Source organism: Glycine soja, chromosome 8, assembly GCF_004193775.1.
Source record: "Glycine soja cultivar W05 chromosome 8, ASM419377v2, whole genome shotgun sequence".
In the NCBI taxonomy this organism is placed as follows: domain Eukaryota; kingdom Viridiplantae; phylum Streptophyta; class Magnoliopsida; order Fabales; family Fabaceae; genus Glycine; species Glycine soja.
Genome location: NC_041009.1, coordinates 44,042,276 through 44,059,535, shown reverse-complemented (window position 1 = coordinate 44,059,535; position 17,260 = coordinate 44,042,276). Strand labels below are relative to the sequence as shown.

At 32.4% G+C, this 17,260-nt stretch overlaps 3 protein-coding genes, 2 non-coding genes and 1 pseudogene across 5 annotated transcripts; 4 read left to right on the top strand and 2 right to left on the bottom strand.

The window, feature by feature from the left end:
- The first annotated feature begins 2,097 nt into the window (after positions 1–2,097).
- Positions 2,098–6,263, top strand: LOC114423431. Its single transcript, XM_028390193.1, has 9 exons — positions 2,098–2,396; positions 3,131–3,156; positions 3,466–3,547; positions 3,626–3,835; positions 4,728–4,850; positions 4,929–4,986; positions 5,087–5,160; positions 5,577–5,665; positions 5,759–6,263. The coding sequence occupies exons 1-9, from the start codon at positions 2,313–2,315 to the stop codon at positions 5,826–5,828; spliced, it is 816 nt and encodes a 271-aa protein (XP_028245994.1). The 5' UTR covers positions 2,098–2,312; the 3' UTR covers positions 5,829–6,263.
- A 76-nt stretch (positions 6,264–6,339) lies between these two features.
- LOC114423432 lies at positions 6,340–7,312 on the bottom strand (annotated as a pseudogene).
- Positions 7,313–8,726: 1,414 nt separating this feature from the next.
- On the bottom strand, positions 8,727–10,624 carry LOC114423433. The gene is made up of 4 exons (XM_028390194.1): positions 10,428–10,624; positions 10,058–10,165; positions 9,329–9,393; positions 8,727–9,225 (listed from the first exon to the last, which is right to left on the bottom strand). The coding sequence occupies exons 1-4, from the start codon at positions 10,548–10,550 to the stop codon at positions 9,078–9,080; spliced, it is 444 nt and encodes a 147-aa protein (XP_028245995.1). The 5' UTR covers positions 10,551–10,624; the 3' UTR covers positions 8,727–9,077.
- Positions 10,625–12,864: 2,240 nt separating this feature from the next.
- Positions 12,865–13,347, top strand: LOC114424216 (pentatricopeptide repeat-containing protein At3g62890-like). The gene is made up of 2 exons (XM_028391067.1): positions 12,865–13,194; positions 13,261–13,347. The coding sequence occupies exons 1-2, from the start codon at positions 12,865–12,867 to the stop codon at positions 13,345–13,347; spliced, it is 417 nt and encodes a 138-aa protein (XP_028246868.1).
- Positions 13,348–15,905: 2,558 nt separating this feature from the next.
- Positions 15,906–16,066, top strand: LOC114424771. The gene has a single exon (XR_003669072.1). It is a non-coding gene; the product is annotated as a U1 spliceosomal RNA (small nuclear RNA).
- A 935-nt stretch (positions 16,067–17,001) lies between these two features.
- LOC114424829 lies at positions 17,002–17,196 on the top strand. Its single transcript, XR_003669124.1, has one exon. It is a non-coding gene; the product is annotated as a U2 spliceosomal RNA (small nuclear RNA).
- Positions 17,197–17,260: the final 64 nt, after the last annotated feature.

Here is a 17,260-nt window from a genome sequence, read left to right as displayed (position 1 = left end):
CATTTAAATTTAAATAAGTTACAATATGTTGGGAAGAAATTGTATAGCCTATGGGTATAGAGCCTTCAACCAATGGAATTAATCAAATGACTTTGTCTTAATTGAACAAGTTTTGTTTACCATGACTTAATTGACCAAGTTTAATTTTAGTGTATTATTATTATAAAAAATATTATTATACAGTAATGCATCATTAGAGAGGAATAGAGTATGCCGGTAAATTTACATTTAAAAAAAATTGACGGATAATTAATAAAATATATCAACCATGAAATTGATTAAGTGATAATAAATTTGAATATTTTAAATAATTTTAAATTCAAGTGTTATAAATAAAAAATAATAGAAATTAAAAATCTCATTGATAGTGGACACAATGATGAAAACTAAAAGAAAAAACTCAAGTGACCCATTAAATTTTGTTGGAACTAATGCAAAACACATGATTGACCTTGTGTCAATTTAAATACAACCATTCAAGTAAATCAAAAAGTTTAAACAAGTTCACACATCTATGTGAAGTAAATTGGTTGAAGTTGACTCTATAGGATCCAATGGTGGTAGTGTTATTTATTGTTATTGTGAAAGGAAGGGTGTGAATCAAACTTTAAAGGCAACTAAGAACCCAATGAATCTATTATACACATGCTCGTTGCCAAAGGTTGCAGAATGTTTGCCTCAATTTGTATCGTTATTTCTCTTGTTTTTGTGTTTTTGTACTAGTTGGTAAATTATATAGATGATTTTATCAAATTGTTGTAATCGTTTTTTTCATAAAGCAAAACTTGATATGAACCAAGTAGATTTAGTAGAATGAAACCAATTCACAATTCAATCCTAAACATTTTTTACTAACTATCAAAATGATTCATATTTTTTTACACTTAATATTAAAAAGGTCCTCAAACATTATAACTTATTAACAAAATACTCTATAACATAAATAATAAAAGATTCATCACAAAATTTAAATCACTTTCATTATTATCTATAAAAATAAAACATCACCTTCTTCTTTAACATATTCATCATTATCTCTATCATGATCCTCCTTAACAAAGAAGTCAATCATTACATTTACTACTACTACATTCTCTTCTTTAACAATAAGATCAACATAATCGAGTAGAATATTAAACAAATAATTCACATTTTTGAGATATTTTTTAGCAACTCATTTAGTTATATTGGGACAGACGTTGACGAGATAAAATGATCATTATAATGAAAAGAAATAAAAAAAAAAGTTATAGATAAATATATATTTAAAATGAAACAAAATATACATCGAACACTAATAAATAGGTTTTTTTTACCAAGAATGATTGTTTTTCATTTTCAAACAACAACAAAAAAAAGCATTGTCATTGTTTGTATAGAAGTTATCATTGTTGATTTTTTGTCTAAGAGAATGCGAAAACGCAAAATATGCAAGCATATTAGTGCCAACTTAATCCCTCTTACTTGGCAAGCATGTTTCATCCACCTTCCAGAGGTGTCAACAACGACATACCCCATGTGCACTCAAGTTAACTCAAAGGCTAAAAATTAACGACATGATTGAATTATCGCAACATTTGTATATTTTGATATTAGATTGATGGTTTCAATCTATTGGAGATGGAATTATTTGAATCTTCTAGGGATCAAATAAATTTATTATAATGATAAATAATAATTCTCTAGTCTCAAATATAAGCAACAAAAAATTATTGTGTTTTAGTTTCAAATATAAAAAAATCTTAATTATTAATATTTTTATTTAATAACTATCTCCAAATGTCTTTTATTTAATAAGATAAAAAAATTTATACTTAATATTAAATTCCAATAAATAATGATTTAAAAAATGTTCAATTTTTAATTGGGACTCACTTTTAATCAATATAACTAATTATTATTTTTTAAATATGAAAACTAATTACTTGTGAAATATATATAATTTTTTTATAATTGAGATCGGAGAGAATAATATATAATTTTTTTACATTATCATCCGTATATAAATTACTTTATTATATTTTATTAAATACTTAAAAACTGAAATGTTCTGAATATAAATAAAATCACCTCACAAGTTACCACTGCAAAAGAAAATTAAAGTCATCGAAGCTTAGACCCCAGAAATCAAAGAAAGGGGCTTGCCAATTATTCCGTGGTTTGCCACGTGGCAAAATCCGATTGGCTATAGCGTCGTGGCTGCACAGGGGGTTTCTGGTACCCAGCAGAGACTGCACAAGAACATTTTCGGTGCAAGTTTCAATTTTTTTCGGTTAGGAATTTGCTTTGAACGGAACAAGAATCCAATAGAAATGAAGAAGATGTGGGTTTCGGATCATAGGTTGTTTCTTCTCTGCATTCTTTGTGGCCTCTGTTTTTGTCTGCAGTTCACAACGGTATCTTTCAATTTCACCTGCTTCACACACTGACCATGTCATCATAAAAAAAAAAAATCATTCTTTTATGTGTTTTTTTCAATTTTCTCAAATTATTGAAAATACCCTTTTTTTTTCTAGTGAGGATTTTGCTGAATTCAATCATGGGCTGTTTGGATTGTGTGAATTTGGATTTTGATTATTTTTGGCATAGAGTGGAAATCCAAGTATTTGAGGATTTTTGGTTCATTGTCTGCACAAATCAGTAGGTTATTGTGTGATTTTTCTACTTGAGGAATATTGCATGCTGTATTTCTTTTTCTCATTATGTGGTTACCTCCTTTTTCTTCCCTGAAAGTTTCATTTTGTTGCCATGGGCTGTTATGATTGCTTGAATTTGGATTGCCATAGAATGGAATTGTGAATGTGTAAGGACTTGGTTCAGTTTCTGGAGCAATCAATAGCTTAATTTGTGAATTTTTCTATTTTAGAAATATGAGAAGAGAAGTTCTTATCATCTAGCTACCTCCTTTTTCGATGTTAATATTGATCTGTATGATTTTTCAATGAAAAACCACAGAGCTAGTAACTCTTTAAATTAGTTTTGTGTGCTTTTTTTATTTATTTTGGAATTATCTTCTGCTACAAGGTTAGGTCCTTGCTTTGTTTGTTTTTGGTTCGAAACTTCTGCACCTATTTTTTTCTAATTTTCATGACAGTATAAAATTAAACCTTCAGTTGTTTATTTGTTACAGGGTCATGCAGGTTCAAATGCTGGAAGGTGAGTGAGTTTTAAAGTTTGATTGGAGGTATTTTGAACTAGGAGAACATTTTTAGTTTGCATTTTAGAGTTAATTGCTTCACTTATTGGTTATCCAATTGTTAGTAAGAGCGAGGAAATAAATAACTTAAAATGGTGTTTGACACTGTGACTTGTACATGATAAACTCCTATCATTTGTTTCATGTGAGCAATTGATATGCTTTGTTTATTTGTTTCCTTCTTTTACTTTCTTTTAGTCTATGTTTTCTTCCTTTCGTGCTCTTTGTTCCAGGAATTGATGTGGCTAATATATAATGTCAATGTTCAGAACTTTGAATCAGGAGGGTGGTGATCATCAAATACATTGCTCTAGAGAAAGAAGTAGAACAGCTTGGAAGATCATTCAAGAGGTATTAGAATATATCCAAGCAAATAACTCTCTCAATGATATTAGTGTGCATTCTCTTGATATATAATTTTTGCTGCAGTATTTGATGCCATTTGTGGAGAAAGAAAAATACCACATCTCAAAAAGGTGTATGCTTCACCCTGACAATGACATATACAGAGATCAGGAGCAACATAAGTCTCATATAGATATAAACGAATGGCAGTGTAGGTACTGTAAGAAAAGTTTCTATGAAGAGAAACATCTTGATCAGCATTTTGACAACAGACACTCCAATTTGCTTAATTTGGTATGATGCTTCTTGTTCAATACAATTTTTATTTTTTTTCAGTGGAAAAATGGCTAGTTAGTGGAATGTGGAGTTGTGAATTGTGATAGTGCCAAACTTAAGCTCCGTAACCGTGACTGCTTACCATTGCCTTGAGAAGATACTGCTGATCAAGCCGTGCAACATGGTTGTTTCAGACTTGTCTGAGCTCTAGCTGTGGCCATGCCTAACATTTAAGAACATATTTAATTCATGTCCAGGACAAAATAAAAAAACTGAAACAAGGTTGTGGGTTGGTAGTAAAACAAACTGAAATAGTTCAACCAAACCTTGAGACCTTACTTTCCCAAAAATAACAACACCTTCAGATCTTTGCTTTATTTTTCAAGTTTTAAAGCTCATAATTTGAGATGAGTTTCTTTAAGCTCTATCTCTCTCTGTTTTGTGAGTTATCCTCTCTTGACTCAGAAGCACCACAAAAAATTAGTTATTCATTTGTCAGTTATATTAGTGAGTTAGTTAGGGCTGGGATAATTAGAGATTAGAGAAATAAGGCATGTTGCCTATAACGAGGAAGAGGGCTTGAAAAGAGGAGTTAGTTGGTTGATCGGTTGGTATTGTGGCTAGGGAGAGTCTTGGATCTCTCCAATATCCAGGGAATTCACTATTCTTTGTATAGTTCCGGTTCTTGGCAGTTGGTACTGTACGCACATTGGCAGTTTCAGTTCTTGGTATTGTGTGGCTGATTTGATTCTTTAACTTCCATTGCCAAAAGTAAATAATATTTTACAGCACTTAATTGATCTGTGATTCTAATAGTAACTCAAAAGATGAGAATTTTGGTTGCTTTCTCTGCTCAAATTGCGATACAGTAGCATTAATTACTGAAATGAGATAGTTGTGTTCAATCCAGAGTGAAAGCCAGTGCTTAGCAGATGTTTGTGGTGCTCTGCACTGTGACCATGAAATGAATTCTGGATCTAAAAAATCAAAGTGCAATCCTGCTGCTGCTGCAAAACATAAACATCTATGTGAGGTATGCTTTGTTCTGTCTATTCATTTGCTATAATGTAACCAAATTTATTTTTGTTTCTAATTTACCTGTTTTTCATAGAGCTTAGCCGATAGTTGTTTTCCTGTCAGTGATGGCCCTGCAGCAAGCCAACTTCATGGTATTATAATATTTTCTTCATTGTTGCAAAATATTTTATACTTTGTATTGTGTATTTATGGTAGTTTGTGAAATTGCTTTCTTATGTTAACAATTGGCAGAATTCTTCTTGCACCAATTCTGTGATGCACACAGCTGCACTGGAAGTAGGAAACCTTTCTCCAGAGGGCACAGGGTAATTCTAAAATCTTTAATTGAACTCTTCTTTTTTCAAATCACTTAACTTTGGATTTACTTTTATGGGTGCTTATGATATTTGTCCAACTCTATACATTATCTTGTATGAGCCACGTTCAATTTTCAGAAATCCTTATTTGTGGTAAAGGATTCAGAAATTGTGGAGAATGTAATTTGAAAATTTGTATGGCTAACTGGAAAGAAAATTATAAAAAATCCCATTTACTTGTTACAAGGGATCTTACTTAGGAAATAGATCTCTCAGTGAAGATAAGGCAATAAAGGTCAACATGATATTTGCAACTTTGTGGTGGAGTGGTGGAAATATATCTGTAGGATGCAATTCCCTTGATGCCAAGATGTAGGGTCAAAATTAAGAGAATTTTTTGTTAACTGGTTTCTTGATATGTGCAGAAGAAGACAAATGTGTTCTACATCTTTGTGTCTATTTTGCTTGTGATACTGCTGCTACTATACTATCTCTACATTTACTTATATCAGAGGTATTTACTTCAAAACTTCCCAGTCACGACTCACGACCTTATTTTAGGAATCTTTATAATGGCTCCGATAAGGTTTGGTCTTTTGTATTACAGAGGAATGAAAAGAGAAACTCAAGTGCTGAAGCGCATCTCACAAGCCAGCAGAAAGAAAAAGCCATCTTAATTGGTTGTTCTTTCCACAAAAAGATCTCAACCTATATTTTCAGAAAGTAAAGGTGTCTCTAATGGATAGAGTGTGAACTGCATGTGAAATCAACCTACATTTTCAGAAATTAAATGTGTAACTAATGGATACAGTCAGAACTTCACTTGGAATCCAGTTTACGGCATTCTGCTATTTGCAAGTGTTCGTTTGAAGGCAGAAAGAGATTGTCAACTTCAAAAATGACTCCCATGTGATCTGCTAGTTTGTAAACTAAATTCTTGTAATCTTTGTAAACAAAAGGGGGGGCTGCATGACTGAATTCACCTTAGTTGGCTATTTGCATTTGATTGTGCATGACATCACTAACAAGAGAAATAACATGAACATTTGCAATGTATTCTCTCAATTTCTTTACTGACTTGATCAGAATTTATCATGTTTCTTTTCACATCATCTAAAGTCATTTGTTTTAAATAATTTTGGAGAATTTTCTTCTGAATTTTATGTCAGCATGGTTGTGTAGAGGGAATAAGGTCTCATTTTATCCCTCATATAAAAAATTAGATAACAAAATCTTAAATGTAGCTGTGAACAAACTTTATCATGAGCTTAGAGTTACTGTACATCTATGCCAATTACTTTTGAAGAAGTGCTGGCTTTGGGAATTGTTACATAAAGAATCCCATCTTTGACCTGTGCCTTAATTTTATCAAACTCAATATTTTCTGGGAGGGCTATCCTGTCTACCATAGCTATTGGCAGGCCAGTCTTCGTTGCCGTCTGCTTGACCTTCATGGTTCTCCTGGAGTGCCTTCTCTGCCTTCACCACCAGCATGTTCTGTTCTACCCATACCTTGACATCATTCTTGTTCATTCCTGGCATGTTGAATCTCATTTTGTAATCTTTCTGGCCTTCCTTTATTGCCCAAGGAATCTTCCCCTTACTGTATTCATCGTCTCCCACAACTATCAAAGGTGAAGTGCTACCATAAACCAAGGGATCCTCCACCATCCTCTCCATTGTGTCCATCATTTGCTGCACAGTCCTTGCTACTGGAAACTGGTTCAACAGCACTGTATAAAGAGTCATTATTTGTCAGTTGTCAATTGTCACTATATTATGTCTGATGAAGGAATAAAAAGAATTTGTGAAACATTAATCTTCAATAACCTTTAGGTGAAGCTTGTGGCACCTTCATCTTTGGTTGCACTTGCTGCTTTGACTTCTGCAAACTCGTTTCACCTCCTGCCATAGCCTTTACATTGCTGCAGAAAGTTCTATTCCTTTTGCTTGTCAATGGTAGCAATTTGACATTGGAAAATTTGTTCATTCTACTAGATGAAGTGCGGGCATGGAAACCTACATTTGGTAGAGCTGATGCCATTTTTTTTGTTAGACAAAGATGTTGGAAAGATGTCAATGCTATGATAAGGCAAAGGACATTGAGAAGCTGATGTTTGCATTAAAATTTATAGGAGGCATTGGACATTTCTGGACCCAGGTAAGCATTAAAAAAATCTTATCTTTTATGATTGTGACTTGGGTTCTTGGTGAGATCTAGAGTTTTCCATATAATTCTTTAGTGGCCTATCCTATTTCCATATTTGGATGGGGATTTGGAAACATATTCCAAAATCCAATTTATTTGTCCTTATGCAACTTACAACTAATTTAGTTGTCTTTTTGAGGCAATGGCAAGCGAAACCGTCTGGACCACAAAAGAAAGAAGGGGACAAAGACAAATCCCTTCCTTATTCCAACCGAAAAGGGTAATATTACTAACACTTTCTGAATGGTTTTAGGTGTAAATTAAGCTATATTCAGGTGTCGTAAAATTTGTAGGGGTAAAAAATATATACTTAGTGTCTTAATTTCATATTTTTTTGTCTTAACCTTTTGATTTATAAGTTAAAAAAGATTCTGACTAATTCAAAGTTGGTTCAAGAGAGAAGTCAAACTTGATAAAGAATTTTTCACCAAGAATTGAACTTGAAAATTCCACATTAATACATGGGGAGTCATTTCTTTAATGCGTGTTTATTTTTTCCGTTAATGCTTTCTTATCTTTTTATGGGGAAGCTATAATTTCTTCTAATCCTTTTGATAGAAGGCCATAAGCATCCTCTAATTTCTTCTAACTCGTAAATATATGAAACACTTAAAAAAGAGAAATAAAGCAAAAGTATAAAGTATCTTGAGTTTAATTTTGATCTTCTATAAGTCTCTTTAAGAATATTTAGAAATAAATAAACATCAAATTATTATAATATATATTTTTATAAAAATAAATTAACATTACGAGTCAAATTTCAATTTAGTCGTCGAAAGATATACAGGGTGTCATTGCCAGATTCTCAAAGATTGTTTACAAATTTACACCAATTCAATTTTTATAAATGTAAATTAAATCATCATTTTTAGGGATCAAATTATTCAAATATAGGTTAGAAGATTTTTATTTTTAATGATCAAAACATTAGAATACTAAATTGATATTAATTTTAAACATTAAGGGATTAAATTGATGTTCAAAATCTTTATACTACCAGTATAACAAATCGTGTATCTTTAAAGCTAATTATGTTTAGTGTGATTGAATCGACTTATTTTGTAGAAATATTTGCCTTTTTTGTGTTAGCTTCTTGATAGAAGATAAAAAAAAAAAACTATTTCTGCAGAACTATTTTTTTTAAAAAAAAGAAACTGATGCTTTCTCCTCTCAATCATGTTCATTGGGCATTGTAAAGTGTATTATCCAAGTTTTAATAGCTGAAAGAAAATGAACACTATACGGGTTTTGGCAGAATGACCAAAAGCCAAGAAATAAAGGTTTTGCCCTATCATTTTCAGAGCACTTTGCAGCTAAGTAAAAAGGACTTAAAAGATTACAAATTCTAATAGTACATGAATTTGGCTAACGAAAAGTTGTGAAAAAGAAAGACACGGTATAAATGTATAATAACTAAAATACAACATGATCCAAAATGGAGTCAAAAGCTCTACAGAAAATACAGAACTGCCTTTGCAGATAATTAAATTATCCTTTCCTCATAAAAAAAGGAAAAAAGAAAGGATGCAAAACATTACTCTATTCCCCCTCTCTTCTCAAATAGTATTGGTGCCCGTAATTCACCAGTCATTTAATTCAAAACCTTCAACATTACAGGTTTCACTTTCAACAAATGAAGCTATCAGAGTGTCATGTTGATAATTGACAACTGCCACCAAATCTCAAATTACATTTGGGTGATTAACTTAAGTCTGCATCATTTCCTTCCACGTGGATCCCGACTAAGCCCATATTTCTTCAAAGTTTTAATGTAATTTCTCATAAGGGTAAACTTGTTGCTTCCTAGATGATAGAAATAATCCCAAGAATAAATACCAGTCTTATGCAAGTCATCAAAATTGAGCCTGGACCATCCGATTCAACAATCACGGATCACATTCTAGTTCAGATGGGCAATTAAATATTGACACTGAATTTTAGATGTAATATCAAAGCTTGTGGTAATACCTCACCCCATAGTTTCCTACTGGTTCTGCAGACATGATTCCCACATGGCGCCTCCCAGATATCACCTGGTTCAAGGAAGTCATTTGTTAAAAGAAGTATCATTAGAAATGAATCAATAGAATTCAATTTAAAATCTCAAAAATGAAGAAAAGACATTGGAACTAGGTTAATTTGGGTAAATAACTTAAGTGCTTATTGAAGAAGCTCCATAAGCACTCATAGGAAAAGAAAATAAGTAGGTAAATTGAGTTAGACTTCTACAAGTTAGAATCAACATTATGCACTTCAACTTTTATAGAAACTTTCTTGTCAAACTTTTCTAAATACATAAATGCATAAGTTGATTTTAACTTATTAAAGGAGTTTGATTTATTTTGCTTATTTATTACTTTTCTTCTTCTATAAATACTCACGGGAAAGTTTATCCAAAGAGAGCCTAAGTGCCTATCATTAAAGCACTTATGTATAAGTTTCTATAGTCGAAGAGAAAATAGGATTAAACTATTTTATAAGTTGTCCTAGAGAGCTTATTGAAGAAAACAGCAAGGAGACACATCAAAAGCTATTTTTACAAGCTGTCTCAATCCCTTCTACATGTTCTTATACAAAAAACCATCCTAATTCAACTATAAATTGGTATCTGGTTGATCAAAGCAAATAATTTTTTAATGGTGAAGCTGAAAAACATTCCAAATTTCCAATTCCAAATGTTACAGCAAGTAACAATACCTTTTGACCTCCAATTGACCTAATCTTTCCATCAACTGCAGGACTACTTATTCTGAGAAATTCAGCTGATAACTTGAACACACTACCATTGCCAAATTCTACCTCTACCTGAAACAACAAAAAGATTCAAATTTGAAACCATTATGTACCGAGGAAATCACAGTTCCATCAACCAATATTTAAGTTGCAATAAACCTGATCCCCCCCCCCCCCCCCCATCAATTTAAGGCATGCTCAAACGATATTAACCCTATCAATTGCAACCTAAACATGTGTAGATTTTAGAAAAAAAGGAATAAAATTTAAGAACAAATATTGAAAAAAGAAAGGTCAAGGGGAGTAAAGAGAGAAAAAAAAGTAAGTAACAAACGTATTTTGGGGCGTGAAGAGAGAATCTGGTTAGGCGCGCAGTTTCTTCTGGCATTGTGGTCATTCTCCGAATCGCCGCCAACATAGTTCTCGAAAGTGAGTTTGTGTTTTGTATTATCAGCATAACTAGAGATGAAAGGAAAACAAGAATACAACCGCTTGCTCCGATTCAAGAGCCACCCACAGTACAATACAACCGGAGTGGTAAAGTATAGTTTATTAGAAATTACTTTTTTTATATATATATATATATATATATATATATATATATATATATATATATATATAATTATTATAAAACTCAGAATTTTAGTATATATTAAAATCATTTATAATTAAATGATAATATAAAACATATTTATACTATTAATTTAGTTCATATAAAAATATAGAAGAATATAAAAAATATATAATGAAAAATAAATACTAGTTGAAAAACTTAATTAAAAACTATCAAATAAATACAATTTGTTTAATTTGTCTTCGTTGGTACTCTGGTGAGTCGTGATTGTCATACTAATTGACACGCTGGTAGCATTATTACCTTTTTATTAAAAAAAAATAAAGCTTTTTTTTAAGCAAAAAATATAGGCCATGCAATTAGGAATTAAAGAAAATTACTAGAATTTATTAAAATAACAGCTACCACAATTTTATAATAATTTAAGTGCTCTCCTTAATCAATCATACATTTAAAATTGGATCGATTTGGTTAGTCTAATTATTTATCAAAATGGTATAATTAATTAATTTGATGTGATCTGACTTATTTTATGGTTAAACCGATAACTTGATCCGGTTGAACTAGTGAATTGGTTTGATTAGATTAATTGAATTGAAATTAATTATTTTAAAAAAAATACAAAAAAATATGGTACATTAAAAAATTAAACCAAAAATTTATTTAGTCAATCAAGTTACCACCAAATTATTATGATTAATTATTAACCTTATAGTATAATTAATACATATATTTATATTTTATGTTGCTCATACCGATTCATGCAGTTCAATTAGTAACTCATCAACCCATCATCTTGACTGAATAGAGCCAATCCAATTTTAAATTTATGCAATCAACTGATACAATTAGTTTTATGTTATCTTTCGATCATAATCTATATAATATAAAATAATTTTACTTAGTAATTATCTTTTTTAGAGATTTATAATAATTATCTTAAAAATTAAAAATTATTGAATTGTACATTTCTATTTAGTTGAAATTGTAAAAAAATTACCATACCAAAACTTATTCATTAATTTTATTATGTGTTTTTATTTAATTTTGTTACTTCTTTTTTTTTTATTATAATATTGCTACTTTAATGTTTGGAAAAAGCAATGTTACTTTAATAACATGTCTAGTAAAAAAAGTAGAGAGAAACAGTAATGAATGTAACAAGTGATAGAGAAAAAAATGGAGTGAAAGAATGAGTATAATTTTCTAAAAAAACAAATCTCTCCTTGAAATTTCCTTTTCTCTGTATTTTCTTTCCCAGTTCCTACTAACCATAATACCAAAACAAGTTAAAAAATGAAGGTTATTGACTTATTTGCCATCCTTCGCAGTTCGCACATCAATCTTAACTTTAGAAGATGTATAAATTTAGGATGACAAATAACCTTAGTTTCATAACATGCACTTATGCAGCAACGGTAGATATATGACTAAGCATGAAGCACGACACTAACCATGTCGGAGAAGGATGTTGTGTCTTGGAGTGCTATGATATCGGGTTATGCTCAACATGAATGTTTCTTGGAGGCTTTGGCATTGTTCCAAGAAATGCAGCTTCAAAGAGTTAGACCAGACGAGACTGCTTTAGTGAGTGTCATCTCGTCTTGCACCCATCTGGCTTCTTTGGACTTGGGAAAATAGATTCATGCTTACATAAGTAGAAATAAGTTACAGATTAATGTTATTCTGAGCACGACAATTATAGATATGTATACGAAATTTGGGTGTGTGGAAAATGCATTGGAGGAAAAAGGGAGTTTCTACCTGGAATATTGCTGTCATTCTTGGGTTGGCAATGAATGGTTTGGTAGAACAGTCACTTAACATGTTTGCGTCACTACTTTAATCCCATGATCCACAAACACAAAATAGAGGCTAATATTAAGCATTATGGATGCATGGTTGATCTTTTAGGATGTGCAGGTTTGCTTAAAGAAGCAGAGGAACTGATTAAGAGTATGCCAATGGCACCTGATGTTGCCACTTGGGGTGCTTTGCTCGGGGCTTGTAGAAACCACCATGACAATGAAATGGGGGAGATGTTGGGAAGGAAACTCATTCAGCTTCAGCCTGGCCATGATGGTTTTCATGTATTGTTGTCAAACATGTGTACTTCAAAAGGACATTGGGGCAATGTTCTTGAAATTAGAGGGGAGTTATGGCACAACATCGGGTGGTAAAGACACCTGGTTGTAGCATGATTGAAGCAAATGGGTCAGTTCATGAATTCTTGGCTGGAGATAAGACACACCAAGAAATAAATGATATTAAGCACATGTTAGATGTAGTGGCTGCAAAATTAAAGATTGAGAGCTATGTACTAACTACAAGTGAGGTTTCACTAGACATAGATGAAGAAGAGAAGGAAACTGCACTTTTCAGGCACAGTGAGAAACTTGCAGTTGCCTTTGGACTTATCACTATTTCTCTGCCAACTCCAATCAGAGTTACGAAGAATTTGCGCATATGTAATGATTGCCACACTGTTGTAAAGTTAATCTCCAAAGCATTTGATCGTGAAATTGTGGTAAGGGATCGTCATCGCTTTCATCACTTTAAGCATGGAGCTTGTTCCTGCATGGATTTTTGGTAGCAAATTGTACGGGCTATTAAAGTGAGTGACTATCCTATGCTTCAGGAAGCTGCACCAAATTTTCACAATGTTCTGGACTGGAACTAAGGTTTGGGATAATGCTGGCTGGCAATGCTACTGATTTTTTGCCATACACATTAAAGTTGTTTGCTCAGGCTATTGGGTTAAACGGACTACCCATCCCACCAATCTATGAGCAAATATTTGAGATTCTTTTATCACCTAATTTTTGCAAAAGAAACCCAAAAAAATGTTCCTTCCCTTTAGCATCTACTCCAGACCTTCTTCAAAAGGTACCAAAGGAGCCAAAAGAATGTCCACGGCATATTTGACAACAGGCTAGTTTCTATGCACTGTTAGTATAATTTTTCTTACACCGTCAACCAATTAAAAATGATGATTATTATAAAAGTCAACAAAATGATGATTATTATAAAAGTCAACAAATTTATCATATATGAAAAATTGTGACAGGAGTCTAAAAATCCTTTAAACTGTCAGTGCATAAACTATTTACTTCTTTGACAAACTTATACAATCTTCAAGCACATCCGAGCGAGATTTTATTTGCTTAACACTGACATTGAAAGTCTTCAGTATGATGTTATTAAACCTTATACTTGTCACATTTGGTCTGGCCTTATCGATAGCTCCAGAAAAGGCACACAGTAAAGCTCATTAAGTCTATTTTGTTATTTATATCATTCTTTCTATTTGAACATGGTTCCCCTAATGTTGTTTATACTCTAAAAACATGTCTCAAATGAGGTTCATACTACAAACTGTATCCAGCTTGATATATTAATCATTTAAGTGATCTGTATGGTTCTTGATTCTTTAAATTGTCTAAATCACAACTGGTTGGTTCATGTTTGTCTGGAAGGTAGCAAGAAGAATCTGCAAGAATGAAGATGATATGGCTTTGGTATCATCATTGGTCCTGTTTTGCGTTGTTTCCTCTGTTTTGATCTACAGCTCACTAGGGTTTCTTAAACTTCACCTGCTCTACACAATGACTGCGTAATTATAAAAAATAATTATCTTTCATTGAATTTTTCATTGTTTTCCAAATAATTGAATTTCCCATTTTTCTTATGGTGACAACTTGATTGGATTTAATCCTGGGTTGTTTGGATTATCATAGAATGGAAATCAATCTCTCTCAAGGATTTTTGGTTCATAGCCTGAACTAATTAATAGGTTATTGCATTTTTTTTTACTTGAGAAATGGGAATTGAGAGCTAATAGACGTGTTTTAGTTCTATTATGTAGTTACCTCCTTTTTATTTGCCGAAGGATTCATTTTGTTCACATAGGTTATTTGAATTGCTTGAAATTGGTTTATAGAATGGAAATGTGAAAGCTTAAGGACTTGGTTTATTTTCTGAAGCAATCAAAAGCTTAATTTTTTATTTTTTCCACTTGAGCTACAAGAGTAAGTTCATGCTGTGTTTTAATTTTTTTTATCTAGCTACTTCCTTTTTAAATATATAATGGTGATTCATTTTTTTTAATGGATTACAAAACAACTGTTAACGTTTTAGCTTAGTTTTGTGTTCCACTAAAGTTAGGCCTTCTTTTTTGTTCATTTTTTATTCCTACAGAACTGCCTTTGCAGACAATTATATGATCTCTTCCTCACTATTTTCTCTCAATGTAGGCTAATTGTATTGATGCACAAAACTCACATTTCATTCAACACGAAGGCTTCAGCTTCAACAAATGTTGCTATCACACTGTGTGTTATGTTTGACAACTAACAAAATAGATTTAAGTGATTAACTGAAATCTGCATCATTTCCTTCAATGCGGAACCTGACTAATTCAATATTTTGTCAGTATTTTAATGTAATGTAATTTCTCAATAGGGTAAACTTTGTAGTAAGCTTCCTAGATGGTAGAAATAATCCCAAGAATAAATACCAGCTTTATGCATGAAATCAAAATGGACCCTGCACTGTCCAATTCAAGAACCTTGCATCACATTGTAGTTAAGAAATTGGACACATGATTCCCACATAACACCCGGTTCAAGGGAACAGTTATTTTAACAAGAGAATCAATTGAATTCATGTAGTTCATACCTAACTGCTGGCGAAATAACTCATTCCTAATTAACTTACACAGGAAACAAAAGCCTGTGAAATAGATTGATGCTATCATTTGGACTTGTTGCTGCTTCATTTTGGTTTGGCTTGACTGATTCATAGATGCTAAAATCAATGTAGAAAAACTTACATATTACACTGTTCAGCAAGAAGGTTTGCTACCTTTTTCATAGCATTTTTGGCTTTTAAAGGTACAATCCAAAAACTGAAAGAACAACATCACCTGCTGTGTAATCTTGAACCATTAAAAACAAAGAAGACACAAGAGCATATATGAAGAGAGTTCTACATGCCAAACCAGTAGTCAACCCCTCTCAAGCCAGCATTGTTTGTTTTCAGTTATGGTTCTGCAACAAGATTCAGCACAACACATGTTGATAATGACTCAAGTTTGGAAGGAGCATATTGCAACTTGAGAGTAGAGACCATGGATTAATTAGAAAGCCAAATCCCTCAGAGCTAGCCCCACATCGAAAATATGAGTCAAAGTGGTCTGACGAATGAGTTATAAAAGTGAAGTGTATGGCATTGAATAACATACTTACCTGGGCGGGGTCAATGGATGATCAAGAAGGTCTATGGCCTAGGAAAGTGACTTCCATTGCACCTCGGAGGGGTGCTTTCCTAAGGTCTGCCCAAGTGGCAGAGCCTACGTCATAATTTGTGGTAGTGGGAGCCTGCGTTCGCGCGGCTCCCTATCAATGCAACTTACAAGTTTTGTTATCATATTTAGATTTCTGAAACTTCCTTAATTTGATTCCTTCTGGTAAAGTGGAGCTAGGCTACAGGAAAAGCTACTCTTACACTAATTTGGTGTGCTATTTGTTAGTTTTTCTTTCTCCTATTTGAAAGAAGATTGTAGTAATTTAAAGAAACCAATCAAATATAAACAAATTAGTCATAATGATAGGTCAAAATACTAAGAGGAAGGAGATTGAATAAATAAAAAATGTCAGCCAATATAAATTAATTTAAATGAAATGTGTGCATTATTTAATAAAACATCAGCAAAACTCTCATGAAGTTGACACCAGTTTTAAATTTTTCTATGGACCCATGCCCGAGGGTCAATATATATCCATAACTTATGAAAACTCTTTTTTTTTCTTCCTTCTAATAGGCAATGAAAACTGAGAAAATTGTGTTGTTTTCATTGTCTTTTCTTTCGTCAACCTTAGTGTTATTTAGCAACAAGATGGTCTCAGGTGCCGGGCTGACATTTTTCAGAAATAACTAGCATGAATTTTAATTCACAACCTGTGTAAAAATTCATATCTGAACACTAAGAAATACATACAAGAGATCTTGTTCTTCTATTAGTAGAATTTTAAATAACCCTCTTCCATGCAGGAATCAGTCCTATCAGTTCTAATAATCCATGATGATTAGCAAAGTCAGAAGAATCAACATAGTACGTAATAGTAACATATCCAAGTAAAATATCAACGGGAAGATTATAATGTGTTTGAACTTTTATTAGTCTCAGGTTTGAACTTTTATGTTGCTGATCTAAATTTTTAACCATGTTGCTCTTGGCTAGGATGTTGGGATGAATTAGTCCCACATTTGTCAGGACTTTGTCAGGCAGCTGAAGCTCCCAGTATAAAATTTGAATACTTACATTGTACAAAGCATACCTTTCTCGGCCTTTTGGCTAAGATCAAGTGTAGTATCTGTTCTTATCAGTTTAATATCTGATATGTGAACCATTGGTTCACACGATATTAAATTTATTTTTTGAGGGGAGGGTCTATTACGGTAGCTTGCTACTGAGGCTCTCAAGTGTCGCTCTTGTTTTGCACTACTGCAAGGGCCTGGCACATCCCACCCAAAGATAGTTCAATAATTTTCAAAAGAGGCGAACCGAAAGGGAAAACCGTAGAATTCTCATG